The sequence below is a fragment of the Sceloporus undulatus genome, chromosome 2, assembly GCF_019175285.1.
Source record: "Sceloporus undulatus isolate JIND9_A2432 ecotype Alabama chromosome 2, SceUnd_v1.1, whole genome shotgun sequence".
In the NCBI taxonomy this organism is placed as follows: domain Eukaryota; kingdom Metazoa; phylum Chordata; class Lepidosauria; order Squamata; family Phrynosomatidae; genus Sceloporus; species Sceloporus undulatus.
Genome location: NC_056523.1, coordinates 161,645,107 through 161,663,874, shown reverse-complemented (window position 1 = coordinate 161,663,874; position 18,768 = coordinate 161,645,107). Strand labels below are relative to the sequence as shown.

Here is an 18,768-nt window from a genome sequence, read left to right as displayed (position 1 = left end):
CTAATTTAAATAAATACACATTAAATTAATTAAAATACACTGTGCCAGGAATTTATGTGTGTGAGGTTCCTGATGACAAAGCACAGGTACTTCCTAATAAGCTTTCTCCACAACACATTCAGCATCAATTGAAGAAATTTACTGAGGTGTGGTGATGGCTATGTTAGTCTGTTTCAGCAAAAACAGCAGAGAGTATTTCCACAGGGTTCTCTTGGTTGCTTTCATAACAGTTGAATAATGTGTTTTCCCTTGGTTGAACTTGAAACCACACCAACAATATACAGAACTAGGTGTGTGTGTGTGTATTTAAAAACACCTTTTAAATGTTGCTTCTGGACCTAAAACAAATTGTCCATATACTCTTTACAACAATGATAGTGCCATCAAATTGGCTTTACCACACTTAAAAAGTTATGTGTTTCTGTCCTGCATTGCCATAAACTGCCTGGACACAATCTCACATTCTCTCTCTCTCTCTCTTTTCCCTTACAAGTCTATTCAAGCTGGAACAATCAAATGCAATTTTCTCGGGGTAGCCCTGGGTGATTCGTGGATTTCTCCTCTAGGTATGTTGACAAAAGTTTTCAGAACTTCTTGTGTTTGGGAGAAGGAGAGGGTATGAGTTCTTGTCATTCATTTTGTAATGATTCAAAGAAAAGTATTTTCCCAATAAGAGTTTTGTGTTGCATGTGCTTATGTGTAGATATGTTAAATGATTCTCTGAACATTTCAAAATGGTAAAGGAGATAAAAATCATTGGTCAGGACAATCCACTTGCAAGGCAGTACTATGCCTGCCTACTCAGAATTATACCCCATTGGTTCAGTGGGACTTACTTTCAGGTAAACATGCAGAGTAATGACTGAAACCTTCCTTCTCCTACTCTGTATTAAATGGAACAAGTGAGATCTGCCACCATCATCACCTTGCAAAAAGGTACCACTGTAGCATATCTCTGGTGTACATGTATGATGGCTAGAAAAATAAAAACAGCATCCAAAACAGAAGTCTCTGTCCTAATCTGGGTCTGTCTACAAAATGTGATTTTATTTATAGTTTCCTCTTGGTCATTTAAGGATTTTACCACATGAGCACCATTCACGCAACAGTCGTGCTAGAAAAAAATAAAATCGAACATACTGCTTGCAGAGAAACCATCATGGAACCTCTCCTCGATCACTACTGGGGCTCCTGCCCCCATCACATTCTCTTCCTGACTATCTATAACCCCATCTCCATGCCTTATGCTCTACCCACCACCCCTTTAACTAATTTTTAAAAATCCCCACTATTTCCCTGAAAACCAGAGCATTACTGTCATGCTTGAAGTAAAAAAAGTAATAAATAAATAAATGTTAATATGGGTTCTTGGAAATAATGAGGGGAAATTGAAATGGGTGATGAGGGAACACTGGCAGCACATGACTGGCAATCCCACAATTGTCGCGGGACCAATACTCTGCACCCTGGGGACTTGCGTGCTTGCCAGGTCATTGACTACTTTCACCCATCAATGGAAAGGAACAGGTAGTGGACAAAGCTGCTACAGGTCGGAGGCATTGTCATGGAATAAGTATTGCCAGAGCCACTTATTTTCTGGTGTAATCGCTGTTTAAAAGCCACATGTAGTAATGTCCTAAAACATGGTATACAGTATAACTTTCCTGAGGTCTCAGAGTCAAACAACACCCCACTCCAGCCAGACAGAGGAGGCCTGCACCTCCCCTATGACCTTCCTCTGCCCCTGAAAAGGGACCCTTGCACCCTAATTTTCAGTTTTAAACCTCTGTGATTTAAAACAGTAGATGGCAGGATAAAAAAGAAACCTGACAAAAATGCCACATCCCAGGTGCAAGGACCTTTTTCAGTAAACAAGGAGACTGGAGCAGGGCTGGGACCATTGGAAGGTTGCCTGCACCACTGGGCCACAATTTATCCACTGCTTATTTAAAAGAACAGTTGCACCCAAGTCAGCAGAGCAAGAGGTTTCTGTATGAGACTGAATGCTGCAGTATTAACACTAGACTACTGTTTAACCTCGGCTCTCAGAACATCTTGCAATAGGAAGAAACAATTAATTGCTCTACAGGTTCTCCTTATATAGTATTCCTCAACCTAATCTGTAATAAGGGAATAAAAGTATGAGTAGCACAGCAAAGTGATTGTTAAGGTAGTGGCATCATTAGGGAGTGAAGGGGATGCAGACTGCAGCAGGTGATATAAAGGGGTGGGGGTGGGGTGACACCACTGTTCCCCAAAGATCTCCCTTTTAGCAGAAGTGGGCTGTGGTATTCACATATTTCCATTTAAAATGCTTAAGAGATGGTGTGTGTGAGGTGAGGAGAGTATATGAGAGGTCCCAGGTTTTTACATATTGAGTTATTTTTTTAATTAAATTTTCTTTAAAAACATTAAATCTTACCAAGTTTTCACTTTAACTATATGAAATTATGTATGTGTGAATACATTTAGGCTGTTCGTATGATATTTTACTTTTGCTAGTTGTTTATCTTACAACATTGCCATTACATTCAGTGATATATGGGAATTATGATTTATGAAAGTAGTACAAAAAGCATTACTAAAGAGTCTGATGGTGCTGTATGGGAGGAGATTAATGGTGGGTGACACCATGAGTTACCACACTGAGTGATGCCTAGTGTTAAGGTGCTCCCTTTGGTTTTGGCCCAGATTGGACAATGTTGCTAGTTTGTTAAAAACCAGTGGCGTAAGGACCAGTGCTGGTCCACAAACCATCAGTTGCTCCTCCATGGAGTTTCCAGGAAAGAAATAAGCAGTTGTACAAAGATGATGCTCATCTCAAAATATTGGGGAGGGAGAATGGTGGTTTTGCATATCAGAAAGCCTGATAAGAAGCACTGTTATAAACACTGTTGGTTGAAAGCATGTGGGAGTGTGTCACCGACCCACCCCTGCCCTTCATTGCTGACATATGTCATGGACACTCATCTCCTTGTCCACAATGGAAAGACTTTTATTCTATCTGTAGGTACATAAAAATTTTTCTGTCACAGAAAGATGCAATCCATGTGTAGAGATAATTGGTGTGAGGAGAGATGGTAGAAAAATTCATCTGGGCCAGGTTCCCTTCTGTGTGCAGAACTAGAGTGGCAGTTTTTAAACAAGAAACTGGTACAGTCACCCAGTCTGGATTGGAATCAAGTACTGGATCTACCCTTCCTGTCCAGCTGTACTTTGTTCCAAATAAAGATGTCCAGTTTAAGCAGAGATTTTAGTGGATTATGCCTAGTAGCAATTCCTACTATTTAAAAAGTTTACTGCATCATGACAGTTCTTAATTTTTGCACTCTTTAGATTCTGTGCTTTCCTGGGGGCCTTATCTTTACAGCACTGTAAGTATTTATTTTGTCCTACTGCATCAGTTCTTTTCACATTTTCAGTTTTCATGAGAATTGCTGGACTAGAACAAATCTAATCCAGGATTCTTGTTTTCCAAAGGCAGCCAGATGTTCTTGGAAAGCTTAAAAGCGCCCCCCTTGTTTGTTTTGAGCATCTGGTAGTTATTGACAAAATGTTTGCCATATGATACAATCTATATTTATTGAGTGTAGCCACAGGCTACGCATTATAACTGGGGGGAAAAAATCTGAAACACAGGTTTCATTGCAATTAAGCCCCCCTTCCTATTTATTTTATAGAAGACAACTAAAATAAATTGTACTTCCAGTGATTTCTCAATGTTTAATTGATTTATGTTAATGAGTAGTGTTTACAAACAATGATAATTTATTTAAAATATGTGCATAAATGTTCTCTGTTGTTGTTGCAAATGCAGTAATGCAGTAAGGTAAAACTGTAATTGTACAGTACATGCTGTAGTGATTCCTGGTTTGGTTTGTTTTTCCATATGTGCGCCACAGTCTTTGCTTGATGATAAAGGTTTAAAGGAAGTGACTACTGCTGCTAAAAAAATCTTGGATGCTATGAATAAAAGAGAATTCAAACTGGCTACACTGCTTTGGAGTAAGGCAGAGGATATCATAGAAGAGGTAAGGTGGCTGTTTTGTGGTGAACTCAGGTGAGCATATTAGCTGGAGGAGGGAAGAAATGCATAATGCTTTTTCACAGATTGATGACACCTTCACCCATTTTAATGGACCTTACTGCATTGTCCCCTAGGATATGATGGGGGCATGATAAAAGGGAATGGGATGAGAACAAAATGGATGCTATCACCCATTCTACCATACAGCAGAACACTGGCGGCGGAAGTTCCCATTGCGTTCCAGATCCGTCCCAGAGGAGGCGATTTTCAGGAACTGTTTAGAAGCATTCCTGAAAATCGCCTGCTCTGGGATGGATCCGGAACGCAATGGGAACTTCCGGTGGTAGCGTTGTGCTGTAAGGTAGAACACCCATTCTGTTCTTATCCCACTCCCTTTCATCACACCCCCATCATGTCCCAGGGGGCAATGCAGTAAGGTTCAATATTAGAGCAAGAGTGGATGAGCTGCAAGCATCCTATCCTGGCCATTTTGGAAAAGCCCCCAGCCAACCCAAAATAATAATTAAAAAAAGAAATAGGGAGGAAATTTGTAAAATGCCCCTCACACCTCCTAGGAAGGAGGTTTTAAACAGTTTTAAAAGGCCTCTCTTGGTGCTAGAACAGCCCACCCACTCTCTCTTATGGCAACATTTATCATGCTGTGTGTGGGAATTTTAGGGCAAAAAGTTTCTTTAAAAAACATTTTAGAGGGGGTATAGTGTGGGTGTAGACCCCTGATGTCTTGCAGTGGGCTGATGCAGCTCTCTTAACCTCTGGCAGCTACCCACACCATAGTATAGGAGCAGAAAAGATTTGTTTCCCCAGATTCAATTAGTTAACAGCACAGGCAGAGTGAAGACTGGCTAAAAGGCTGCATCTGACTACAGAAACTGCCTAACTTGGTGTCATCATCTGCAACACAATTAAAGATACAGGAATCCTGCTTACTTTACATCTTTGACCTGTGCACTGGGCTGAATCCAGGAGAGTTTTTGTGGAAGGGGGTTGTGCTGAGGTGTAGCCATGTCTGCTGGTGAGAAGCAGATTTTCTGACTGTTCTCACTATATTCTTCCATGTCTTCTAGAATACAAATGGTGTGAATTTCTATAACATTCTAACTCGGGAAACTACTTCAAAGGTTGCTGTGGCATCACCAGGAAGTGAAACATTCCCCTTCTGTAAGTGGAGAGAGAGATTGCTCTGTGGGAAGCATCCTCTTTTAAAGGGTGTTTTCCTGCTGCAAGACATCTCTTTGTACTGGAGTTTTTATTTAGAAGATGAAGGGCATCCCTGCTCTATAAGTGTTAAACAGGTTTAGCACTTATCACTTCTCCATAGAAATCTTGCAAACTATAGTTTTTGAAGCAGGTTGGGATTTACAGAATAAATCTCAGCACTCTTATTTTTCTAGTAGTCTGTTATTTTATTTCATACATTCATATAATGTTTCCCACCATTATGATCAAGATGGTGAATGCACATACAAAAATGAAGAAATTGTTTCTGCCAATCAACAATAAGACTGTAACTGACTAGTTCAGGCTGCAAGTAAAGCCTGTATGAAAAAGTTATTTATTTATTTATTTAGAGTATTTATACTCCATTCTTCAGCCACAGAGGCTCTCAGAGCAGTTTATAGATTGTTAATTTGACAGTTCCCTGCCCTCAGGCTTACAATTTAAAAAGACACGACACAAAAGCAGAAGCAGACTTGTAGATGCCCTGCCTCATGTCACTAGGAATTGTATCTTAATGTTTTAATCTGTTGTAATATTGCCTCAGGATTTTCTTGATGAAGAGTGTGTGTGCGCGTGCACGTATAAAATCACAGAATCTGTATGTATATGTGTGTCTGTGGGGTATTCCTACACTACTCCAGTCCCCTGCCATGGAATACACAACTAAAGCACTCCTCAAAGATGCCCATCCAAGCTCTGTTTAAAGACCTCCAAAGAAGGAGAATCCATCACCCCATAGTCTATTTCACTGTTGAACAGTTCTTATACGATGGAAGTTCTACCTAACATTAAGGTGTAATCTTTTTTCTTGTACCTTGAATTCATTGGCTTGTGTTCTATCTCTGGGACAGCAGAAAACAAGCTTGCTCCGTCTTTAGTATGACATCCCTTCAGCTATTTCAAGACAGCAGTCATATCCCTTCTCAGCCTTCTGTTCTCCAAACTAAACATACACAACTCCCTCAGTTGTTCCTTATAAAGCCTGGATTCCAGACCTTAGAAATGTTCCCCATCTCTATAACTTATTGTGATGAAAATGAGACAGGATGTTGGGAGAGGAAAACTTGCAGAGGTGACGTGGGGTATTGGAAGTGTTTCTGCAGCCACATCTTGCCCCCTACTGCTTTGCTTTCACGTCTCAGAGAGTCCAACTCTGGAAAGGCAGTTAGAGAAAAAACATTTCAGAGGGAAATTAATGGGCAAGAGAAATAGTGTAGGAATACCCCCCCCACACACACACACACAAATACACATACAGACACATGCCTTTTTGGAAGGGGGGGGTCTCCTGCAAATTTCTTTCCACCTTCACTTTGGGTGGCAAACATGGTGTTAGAAATCTCATGTTTTCTGTACAAAGTCCAAGAACTATATTATTGGATTATATGAAGAGAAACGGATGCTTGTCTGGTGCTAAATCTTGTTTCTCATTGTGAAGCCCTTTCTATGTGCATTTTAGTTTTGCTCACAGAATGTTTTATTCTTCCCTGGCTAAATGTACTACAAAACCCTTCCTTGTTTTGTTTTGGAGCTTGAAAAAAAGTAGAAAACCTTTCTCCTGTAACGTCCCTTGAAGATTTTGAATGAAAGGGCAGGGGGCTTTTAAATAAACTGTCTTCTCTCTGAACAAGCTGTCTAATGCAAATCGCCAAACCATTTTTTCTCTCTCTTTCTCTTTCCTTCTTCTTAAGTAAAACTCTTCCAACGTCATGTTCAGTATCAAAATAAAGACAAGCTGAGTGACTTGATGAATGGGCCCATCAGGAAGAAGCTCAAAATAATTCCAGACCATGTGAAATGGGGAGGTACTGTGATATCTTTCAGACTATATCTAAAGACCATCTAGTAAGACAATGTTTCCTATTTTCTTGACTGCTTAGAAAATAATGATGTCATTACTTTTTGATAGAATATGTGTCTCTAATCTGATTCTTCTGCTTTGAGGGGACTAAAATTACATTTTCACATTGTGTCAGTTGTTATCTGTATTAGGCAGACTGGCGAAGTGTATTTGTCTTGTTGAGATAGTTTAAGAAACCATGTGAAAGTATTCTTACTCAGCAATTTTAATCTCTTCTAATGAGAAGAAAGTTAACTGCTCAAGAGTTGCACTTCTAGTTTAGGATGTAAAAGGACAGTGCAATTAAACTAAGAAGGTAAGTTGTTTGTTTGTTGCATGTGTTTTCTTCCTTTCTTCCAGTGTGCTTGAGTTGGAGTACAAAGATTCTTTCCTTTTCCTCCTAAAATCATAGCGACCCTGTACAGTCGTGCTGAGAGAAAGTGACTGGCTGGAGGTCACCTAGTGGGTTTTGTGACTCAGTGAGGACCGGAACATACATGTTCCAAGTTCCAGTCTAACATGGTATGGGAGGGGGGCAGGTTGCTTCAGTCTTCTACCTGTAAAACTAGTTAGCCATTTTTGATATTTGTTCAAGATGCTGTGGTGATGGTTGTGTATTTTCAAAGTATCATAATGACATAGGAGTTTTGGTTTTGTCCAACAAGTATGAAGTAGGGCTATGATGGGGGAACTTTTTATGAGAGACATCCACAGCTCCCCTCTAGTAGTATTATTACACCAGAAAAACACCAGTGTGGTGTAATGGTTTAAGTGCTGGACTAGGACTCCAGGAAGTCAGGGTTCAAATTCCACTCACTTATGGAAACTCACTGGCTGACCTTGGGCAAGTGACACTCTCTCAGCCTCAGAAAAAAGCAGACATTCCCACCCCAACAAATCTTACCAAGAAAACACAATGATAGTTTCACTTTACAGTTGCCATAAGTTGGAACTGACTTGAGGGTACACAGCAACCACACTCCAGCCCTAGTCCTCCATCATCAGGGGATGTTGGGACTGGTTTCTTATCAGAAATGTTTCCTTAGGGGAGGGAGACCTCAGAAGCTTCAGGAATTATAGATGGGCAGAGTTTAACCATCCTAAAGGCTAACAGGATTGTTGAGTGCCTGAAGTAAAGTAGCAAATAATCCACCCCCCAATAACACCTGAAGCCACTTTATTTTGACTCATGATTCATCAATTCCCAGCTACAGCCTTCTCTGTCAGTAAAAATAAAACAATTTACTGCTTCAAGGAGCTACCTTGTTCTGTCTAATGTTAGGGCCAGCCCTGAAAGCTGATAATAGTAGTTATTTCTTCCCTGAAGTCACCAAATAACCTCAGTTACAGACTAGGAAAAATAGGAATCTAATTTCTCACTACCTTCACCAGAATACAATTCCCCGGATACTTTGGGGGAAACCTCAAGCAACTAAATGGCATGAAACTTGTGTTAAGTTTTGAAGAAAGATATTCTTAAATGTACAGACAGGATTTACAAGTTGGTTAATCCAAAGGTGAAGAGAATAATGAAGTTGCTAGACTCTTAATAAATATTATTTTTGTTTGATTAAAACTGCAAGAGCTGGTCTTAAACTTTTGCTTGTTTGCAAGTTTTCAATTAAATAAGGGTTTATTGTAAGTATTCCATATCTCCCTGGAGTTCACAGATAATTAGATTCCCACATTATTTCAATAATGATTTGGAGCCCTGAAGTAATTAGCTTTAAGAAAGCCAGTGCATAGTCAGGCTTCCAAATGCTTTCAGTGAAAAGAAATCTAAACTAAAAGTGATAACAGATAACATTTGCAGTTGCTTATTTGGTCTAAATAGTTGCTTTAAAAAAAACCTCTGAATTCAAGCTCTGAAAACCATTCTGCAACTTTTCTGGAATATTCTCTTAGAAAGGGGGGGAAGCCGTCTGTATGAGATATGAATTGGCTGGAAGCACTCACATACATGGGAGCTAGTATGGTGTAGTGATTTGAGCGGACTCTGAAGAGCAGGATTCTAATGTTAATATCTATCTTTGCTTTATTGAAGCACACTTTAGTTGTTCAAACTCTGGCTAATCCTAAAAAGATTTTGCTGTGGGTCAGGTGGAGAGGAGGTTTTTCTTATTTCTGTAGAGGAAAGTGAATCTTAGGTACAAACATAAAAGGTCTGGTCCTTGACCAAAAGTGCCTATAATCTAAAATGAGAAATAGTGAAAGATTTTTCATACCTGGGATCAAACACCAATAGAAACAGAGGCTGCAGTGAGGAAATCAGATTAAATTAAGAATGGGAAGAGTGGCTATGAAAGAACGAGAAACGATTATAAAATGGAAAGGTATACATGGTCTAGGGCAGGGGTAGGCAACCTTTTTGAGCCGGGGCCCGGGTTGCTGTCCCTCAGACAACTGGGGGTCCAAAGCCAGGGGGGAGCTTCCACCCTCTGGGGGCGGGGCCGCATGCCGGGGATGGAATTTCCACCCTCCGGGGGCGGGGCTTTCTGTGCTCCCTTTCCCGACCTCCAGCTGTCTGAGAGACAGCTAGAAGTGGGGGGAGGGTTGGGAGAGGGGGTGACAGGCGCACGCCTGCTCCTCCTGCCCTTCCTTGGCCCCCAGCTGCCTCTCAGAGACAGCTGGGGACCAGTAAGGGCCCGTGAGGGGCAGGAGCAACAGGTACGCAGCTCCTTTCCTCGGGGCTTTGCCAGGCCTGAGGTGTCCTCCGAAGGACACCTCAGGTCAGACGAAGCCCTGCGGGGAGGAAGAGGCGTGTGCCCGCCCTCTCCTCCTCGGTCCTTTCCTTCAGCCGAACAGGCTCCAAGGGGCCAGAGAAGGCCAGGGAAGGAGCGCAAGGGCCGTCCTCAATCACCACGATCGCGCCTGGCCCTCCACCTTCTTCCCTGGCCTCTAAGGAGGCCTGGGCCTCCTTAAAGGCCAGGGAAGGAGCGTGATCGGTGGCAATCGGCGGCAGGACCGGACTGGGGCCGGTCCCAAGGCCTCGTCGGGCCGCATCCGGCCCGTGGGCCATAGATTGCCGACCCCTGGTCTAGGGTAATGTATTGCAAATTATACTGTCTTTGCTTACTTATTGTTGTGCTCCTTCAAGTTATTTCCAGCTTATGGCAAGCCTAAACCAAATCTATTGCAGGATTTTCTTGACAAGCATTGTTCAGTGCAGATTTGTCATTGTCTTTTTCTGAGGCTAAGAAAGTGGGACTTGTCCAAGTTTCTTGCTAAAAAGGATTTAAGCTCTGCTCTCATGGAGTCCTAACCCAATACTCAAACCACTATACCACATTGGCTCTATGCTTCAAGTTGTCTTCTGACAGAGAGGTGGGGTAAAATAAAGTTTTATTATTTATTATTATTGTTGTGAATTATCAAGAAAGGTTCTTTCCTTTCCATTTTTTGCATTCCCTTCCAGGTCAATCCCAAAATGTATTTATGAATATGGCTGAAGACTTCATGAAGCATGCAATTGATATTGTAGATGACTTGCTGGAAGCCAATGTCAATGTTACTGTCTATAATGGGCAGTTGGATCTCATCGTTTCTACCATAGGTAAGGATATTTTCTTATGCGAATGGATCAGTAATGGAAGTATTGCTAGATACAATTGGCCCTCTGTACCAACAGATTTTGTATCCACATACTCAACTATCCACAGTTTGAAAATGTTAAATAATATAATTTCCAAAAGCAAACTTTGTTTTTGCCATTTTCTGTAAGATACACTATTTCACTTTGCCATTGTATTTAATGGGACTTGAGTATCCAGAGATTTTGGTATCTACAGTGCACCCTTTGTTTACGCGGGGGATCCATTCCGGACTCCCCTGTGTAAAACAAATAACGCATATGCTCGAGCCTCATTTAAATGAATGGGGCTCGTGCATGCGGTGGCGCAGCGATGCGTGCGTGCCATGGGTGCGTGCTCCATTCGTCCCTATGGGATATGCCGCCCCTTCCTCCCCGCATGGCTTTCAGTGTATGCTGAAACCTGCGTAAAGCACGCCCATGTATGATGTGGGCGCACTGTACTCAAGGTTTTGGAACCAATCCCCAGTGGATACAAGGGCTCACTGTATTATTTATTTGAAATTAAAGCTATATGTCATGAAGTGGAGATAATATGTGGTGTGCCATGGTATGGAGATATATAAGGAAGAAGGAATATGTTGTTTTACACAAGTGTTATAAGTGTGCCATATCTGATGTAGCTATGGGATCACTGGAAACTGGGATTTAACTTCTGTGTGTTCAGTAATTTAATGCCTTACATGAACTAAGCAGTTTACTGCCACACATTTTACAAGTCCTCATGTGGTGGATGGTGACTGAAGAGATGACTGCTTAAGTTCTTCTTAAGACTTGATCTCCCTTCAGTACTTTGGATGATTTTTCAGTTGTGTAAGTTATCATGTGTATTGGTTAATATGTGGGGATATTAAATTGTTTTAAATTTTTTTTATTATAAATGTTTTTAATTTGTTTTCTCTAGAAGCTACCTTGGGTCCCACCCTGGGAGAAAGGGGGCATATAAATGATGTAAATAAATAAGTAATATTTGTAGCAGCAAAGCCTAATGCAAGTTGGATGGTGCAGGTGATGACTAGGATGTTAATGAATATTTTATCAGCTCAGGAAACACTATAATCAGCAACAAAATAGACACAATCCATCTTCTGTAAGGAAGGGGAAAATGAGTGGTTGCAGTTTGGCTAGGATTTTAGGATTATACAGGTGCCATAAAGACAAGCTGAGAATAAGAAAACTGGAATTTTGTGAGGGAGGGAAGGGAATAGAAGGACATCAGAATAATGAAAACAAAGTAATGAACAAAAATAGGCAGTGGATTGAGAGGAAAGTAACTGGAAGAGAAAAAACTGATGAAAATCTATACTCCACTGGAGAGGGAGAGGAAATGACTCAAGAGGTTCAGGATAAGAGCAATTCATGAACGTAGTAGATGTGAGCCCCACTGACTATAAATTCCCATCTACAGTCTATTCGCTCAAGTATGTCTTAAGTGACTCACTGATCTTATAATGGGAATCCTTGAGCAATTGCAATCCACCTTTTAAATATCTCTGCAGTATTTCATCTTCTTGTCAGTGAAGTCACTCCTTCATTTCTGGTTACCATCTTTAGTACCCATGTTTTACACCACATTTCAGTTTGAATATTATAGCCTTACATTGTGTGCCTGAATCTTGGACTCACTTGTTTCCCCCTTTCCCATTGCCTCTCTACTTCTTCCATGCAGTCATGAGGTAGAAACTTGAAACCTTGACTTCCATTTTCAGTTAATGGAACAGGCCAGCATCTTAAGCCATGGCGTGAAGATCCTAGTTCTGAACAGGTGACCATGGTTTCCTTGTTTGGGCAAAATGAGAAAATTATTACTAGTCTGAGACACTTTCACTTATTGTATGTATTGCATTTAGGGAGAAAAGAATGGGACTGTGCAATAGCACAAAGCTTATTCATTAAACCAAGACAGGATCATCCAAACCGTTCACTGGCTTGAAGGCACACAACAACAACTATAACAGCAACCAGACAGTCAGTAACAGGTGGCATTTAAGTAGCACAGTTGCCAAGTATTAACATGATATGTGTTGTTGTTGTTTTTGTTGTTGTGTGCCCCCAAGCCATTTCCGACCTATCATGGAGTTCTCTTGGCAGGTTTCTTTAGAGGTGTCCTTGCCATCCTCTGAGGCTGAGAGAGTGTGACTTTCCCAAAATCACCCAGTGAGTTTTTATGGCTGATCCAGGATTTGAACCCTGGTCCCCATTATATCACACTGGCTTTCAACATGATAGTTAATACTTGGCAATTGACATATATCTCTCATCAGTATCTACCTACTATAAAAATCTAGCAATAAAAATTTAGCTGCATCTAATACTTGTCAGTCAGTGAGTGTTCTGTAAGTGGCTTACAGTGATGTTTTTCTTTAACAACAATCCTCTGAACAGACAACAAAGCCAAACAAGGCTGCTGTAATTATGAAAACAGATTTTAACTTTTTAATGCTGAGATTTTAAATTTTATAATCTAATGCTTTCTAAATTGTTGACTCTAATCATTGTCATGGTGTTATGATCTGTCCCCTGCTTATATTGCAGTATGGTTTTAATCAGGATAGAGTAATTTATTCTTAGGTTGAGGATGGGAAGAGATGATGGAGGCTCTGTAATGGAAATGGAAATGATATGACCAGTTAATCCTGCTTCAAGCTTTTTCCTCTTTATTTCCCCCCCCCCTTTATAATCCATTTCCTTTATAATCCATTTATTGTACTGTTGAGAATGATGCCTGGTAGAACTGGGTGCTGGTTTTTCTCATGAGCATTTATTTCAGAGGACTGGTTATCATTTTTTGCTTATACATTCAGGCCAAGAAGCATGGCTCCGGAAACTGAAATGGCCAAAGCTGAAAAAATTTAGCGCACAGAAATGGCAGGCATTATATACCTCCCCAGAATCCAGCGAGACAGCTGCTTTCCATAAGTCCTATGATAACTTAGACTTCTTCTGGATCCTCAAGGCTGGACACATGGTAAACTCATTTCTGTGCTTTAGGAGGAAAAAGAAATCAGAATACTTTTAAAAATAACTTTCTGTGTTTGAATGCTTCTGTTACAGTCAATTAATTGCAATTATTAAGAAGTTGTGTAGGTGGCAGAAAGCCAGTTCAGTACTCTGGCAAGAAAAAGTGTAGCAATGTATATGGATGGAGAATTTTCACACATGCTCGAATTAGATATCTCACAGCAATAAGGCAAAAGGAGTCAGTTCTTATCGCCGTTCAGTTTTTTTTGAAGGAGTATGGAACGTGCGAGAATTAACTTTTTATTGGCTGCTTTTTACAGCATAAAAGGCTGAATCAGACATGGTGATGATTATTAGATCATTCCTATTCAAGAGATCAGGCTGCAGTAAGCAGAGACCTTTCATTTTACCATAATGGTATGAGAAAACTGCACTGGACTGGGTTGAACTCTCAGCCCTTGAAATCAGAGGGCCTACAAGTGCATAGCTTCTGTTGGATCGCACTTAAAAATACTTGGCCTTGGATTTCTTCTTTCTTTTTCTTTTTCTTCCCCTCACCTCAAAAGCAGTCTGGAAAAATGTTGTGACCTCTTTGACTTGTTTCCTTTAAATTGGAATGAACAATACTGTAAAAAAAGGGGAATGAGTTTCTTGTGTTTGGGTAGTATAGTCCAAAAAGTAACTTTTACAAGCTTTGTATTATTTTCCTGTTCCTCCTCCCCCTAAAAAAAGGTGGGCTAATGTGTAGTGGCTAATTCAGAAATTGTTTGCAACTGCTAATAACTGTCTTGTCCTTCTCCTATTAGGTGCCAGCTGACCAAGGTGATATGGCACTGAAAATGGTGAGGATAGTGACACATCAAAACCATTAACAAAATTGGAACCAGCTAGTTTGGCTTCCCAGTAAAACTGCAGCTTGCTGTTGGAGTGGGCCCTGACCCTCTTCATTGCACATTGAACTGCAGGAGGAACGATTGCTGTTCAGCATCTAGTGTGTCTTTCTGCTATCTGGTACTATGCAAGACATTTTAAGGAGATGAAGATATATTATCTTTTATATGGAATTTTCTGCCCCTGCATTAATTACCCTGCTGACTTTCAATGCGATAAATAATTCACCGAAGACCTGTTTTCTTCTGTCTTACCTCTTTTATGAAAAGTGAAAAGCTTTTGATCAACTAGAGTAGAGGTATAGTTCTTAAGGTCTCAAACTCAAGAGAGGAATAGTGGATGGATTGTCTTTGTCAGACCACACTGTTTGCTATGAATTACCAGAGGCAATTTTGTGGGTTAGTATGTATGTCCTACCTACTAAGGCTGTGAAATGTTCTACTTGGAGTAGCTTTGCAGTTAGCCTCCACGCCCCACGGGAGCTGCTCAATCTCATGCCAGCACTCCCCCTGGCTGTGCCAGCTCTTCCTGGACTGGGCAGATTCTCCCCATGCCTGTGGGGGCATGGCTGTGGCCCTCACAGACATCCTTCTGGCCCCAGACTTCCAGAAACCCCACCAGAAGTCCAGGGTCAGAAGTCCCGCCTACCCCAGAAGTCCTGCACCCCACACTGGATGTCACCCATTGTGGGGATGTCACTGACTCTCAGATAACCAGTCACATTTGGCTTCATACTTGCTTTTTACAGCCCATTGCAATTTGATGTAAAAAAAAAAAAAAAACCCTAGAGAACTACATGTCTTCCATGTCTGGGTTAACCAGTGTTCTTGGAGTGCTTGCAAACATTGTTACTGTAATGAAATGTTAGCTATGTGTACTGATGTTATACAAGGACTCAGTGTCTGTGCACTGGCCTGTTGTTGGTCCATAATATATGGGAGGTTGTCAGAGTTGGACATTTCTGGCCTCATATTGTTTGCTCTGGCAGCAGTCTGCACAGTCCCTGAAGCAGAGAGAAGTCTTCTCTTGCCACCTGCTACCTGGTTCTTTAAAATAGGGAATGCCAGCAATTCATGCTGAAGATGCTGAGATGTTTTACCTAACATCATATGACCAGTCAGTTATGGATATTTTGTTATCAGAGTACCAGACTAGAGGAACAGTGGAGTTGACCAAGTCATAGTGCTGCTGAGTTCCACTTAATATCACTATGTACAGTATTCTTTCCTGTGGTTCAAATTTTATGTCCCATTGGGCAATCACAATAAGAGAAGTCACACTTCAATGAGTGTTCCTGTTCTAGTTTCATTTCTACTGTTTGCAATCTCATTGTCTGCTCTGAATAAGGAGCAGACAACCTCATGCCTCTACAAAATAACAGAAAAATGAAGGAAATGATCTTGCTGGATAATCTTGAAACAAATACAGAAACCTTGCTCAGCAAATGGTTGTCCCATTTTCTTCTCATTCTCTAGCTGGAAAATTGGTATATTCTATAGCTGGTAAGTCCCAGGTTTAAATGATGATACCTCACCTGAAAAACTAAAGTTTCCAGGAGAGGTATAACTGAAAACATGATTTATGTTGGCAGTGAAATTCACTTGCTTCTTTCTACGTGTATCTAATGCATGTCTTTTTAATGACTCCAAATACTAATAAAACCCAGGGATGAAACCACATCTCATTCGTTATATGAAGTCTGAAAGTGTAACTTTTAAAGCACAGAATTCAAGCTGAATGTATGGTTTTAATGAGTGTTAAATTTAGGAAGCATGCCTAGCTGGCTCTTCTGCACATGCATTTAACATGCATTTTCACACTTGAAACTTTTTGGTTTCAAAACAGAGTTTCTGCCTTTCTCTCAAGTTGCCCTTTGTGGAGGCCCAGACATCACATCCCTGAGCCCACTGCTTGGAATGGAAACCTAGCAAACCATCTGAGATCCATTTAACAGTCCTGGTGGCTTCCGCTGTAACAGCATGGTCTGCTTTGCTACACATTTGTTGCTCTTTAAGAAGTGGTTTCATTTAGTGCTTTGGGTATACCACAGTTTTGTTAAAGCCTATAACACAGTATTTAACATAGACTTCAATCTGAGAAACTCTGCCTTTAACATTTTTATTTGTAATAGGCAAGTTAATAGCCCTGATGGCTGTGGAGATTTCCCTGGACATTTCCCTGGACTGGCACAGTGTTTGTTTCAGAACCCTGGCTGAACTTGCTGGCATAATGGGCCCAACAGCTAGGCCACAATAACGCTGCTTCGGGTCCACTTGGCGGTGGGTCTGCTGTTTAACGGCTGCATGCCGGCGTAAGAGGCAGAAGCAGCAGGATACCGGAGTCTGAAGAACAACCATCTTCTGCATGGGCTTTGAAAACGTTACAAAGGTGCGGCTGGGGAAGAAAAACGAGAACACTGCCTGAAATGATTTCCAGAGGTTAGGAGGGAAACATCAGTTGGTAAAAGGTTTCCAAAGGGACATGGAACGTATTGCTGGTCCGACATCAAACCTTGACTGTGGAGACAATGAAAAATACATAATATAAAATAACAATAATAAAACTTTATTTAAACCCGACTTTTTTGTAATAAAAACAAAAGTGGCTTACATAATTAAAAAAATTGACATACACTCTTAATATTACAATGTCCCCCACTATTTAAAATAAAATTAAACAAATTACAATTAAAATTTATTTCCAAATAAACTCATTATATCAATTAACAAATGGGCCAGAGAATGTAGTATGATACGTGGTTGTGAGGGAGTAGTCATTTTTTATAGCGGGCGAGGGCCTTTTATTCAAGAAAGGCCTGGAAGCCAAGAAAGTTCCCAAAGAAAAATGTTCGAATGGTGTTAACTATTATCACAGACCTGCGACACAGAATAAAGATTAATGAAAACAGCAACCTGTGTTGACTTTGACCAGTGAGGGGATCTTTGACAGTGAGAGAGTTGCTACTTGGAAAATTCCATTAAATGGCAATGTTTTTCCGTGGCCCGTTACACAGTTCCATTCTTTTTCTCCCTAAATGCCCTACATACACTATTTTCCTTGGCCGGGCAAAAAGTCGTGCTTGTCACGTACAAAATGGCAGCCCCATCTATACACGGGCGCCGCCATCGTGAAATCACAGCGCGCATAGCGTCTGCACATCGTGCAGCGGATAGTGACATGTCGAGCGCCATTGGCCACTTGTGGCACCATTTCCCGGCGCAAAAGAAGCTGCATTTTGCAGCTTCTTTTTCGTTTGCTGTCCGGGCAATCGTGCTGGTTTGTCTGCTGCGGTTCCGGACGCAGCAACCTGCGGCACCGACAGACGCGCCCTTTTTGGATGCTCTGTAAAGCACCCTTGTTTCTTATTATTTTCAAAGATTTCTAAATGAAAACTAATTCCCCACGGTGACACTTGCTGTCTTTGTATCGAATAGAATAAAATTGCTGAAGTCGAGCCTTTCTCAGCTGCAGCAATTTATCTTCTTCACAAGATGGCCCCATTGTACTTGTTTTTTTTTTACAGTTCGGACTCCTCAACATTTCCAATATATTTTTTTCTTCAGCAACCTCACAAGGAGCTTCATGCACAAAGAAAGATGAGAATTAAGGGCTAATGTACTCAAGCTTGTTATATGTTTTACTTTAGTTAATCTTCAGCAGCCCTGTTGTGCTGTAGTTGTTTCAGCCTTGGCTAGGTCTCAAAACACACTGCTGAAATAATCCAGTTGTGACCTATTTAACTGCCTGCCTCAATGCTAAGGAATCTCGAAAAATTGTAGTTTTGTGAGACATTTAGCCTTCTTTGTCAGAGAGCTCTGGGGCTATGAACTACAATTCCTAGGATTCCCTAGCTCTGAGCCACGCCAGTTAAGTGGTCTCAATTGGATTATTTCTGTTTTGGATCTATGAATCTGGAGACAGGGCTTGAACTCCAGTGGCATGTAACCCACCTAGGTGACCCTGGGCAAGTCCACAACACTCTGTTTCAAGGGCTGGCATGGCAAAATCCACTCTGAACAAAACTTGCCAAGAAAACCCTATGATAGGTTCACGTAGGATCGCCAAAAGTCAGAAATGCGTTGAAGGCACATATAACAACAGGTTAAATCTCAACTTATCTATTTGATGTGTGGATAAATACTTGTTTAAAGAAAACCTTTTAATGCCTCATTCCCACTTACCTTTAGAACCGATTCCTGGACCAATTCCTGAATGGGTTCA

At 41.0% G+C, this 18,768-nt stretch overlaps 1 protein-coding gene across 1 annotated transcript in view; it reads left to right on the top strand.

The window, feature by feature from the left end:
• SCPEP1 (serine carboxypeptidase 1) overlaps positions 1-16,224 on the top strand; it is a 31,491-nt gene extending 15,267 nt beyond the window's left edge. Inside the window, exons 6-13 of the mRNA XM_042447574.1 lie at positions 494-566; positions 3,337-3,374; positions 3,903-4,031; positions 5,113-5,206; positions 6,958-7,071; positions 10,522-10,659; positions 13,500-13,663; positions 14,463-16,224. Of these exons, the coding sequence (XP_042303508.1) occupies positions 494-566; positions 3,337-3,374; positions 3,903-4,031; positions 5,113-5,206; positions 6,958-7,071; positions 10,522-10,659; positions 13,500-13,663; positions 14,463-14,528 (816 nt within the window). The 3' untranslated portion in view covers positions 14,529-16,224. The remainder of the gene's footprint in view (positions 1-493; positions 567-3,336; positions 3,375-3,902; positions 4,032-5,112; positions 5,207-6,957; positions 7,072-10,521; positions 10,660-13,499; positions 13,664-14,462) is intronic.
• Positions 16,225-18,768: the final 2,544 nt, after the last annotated feature.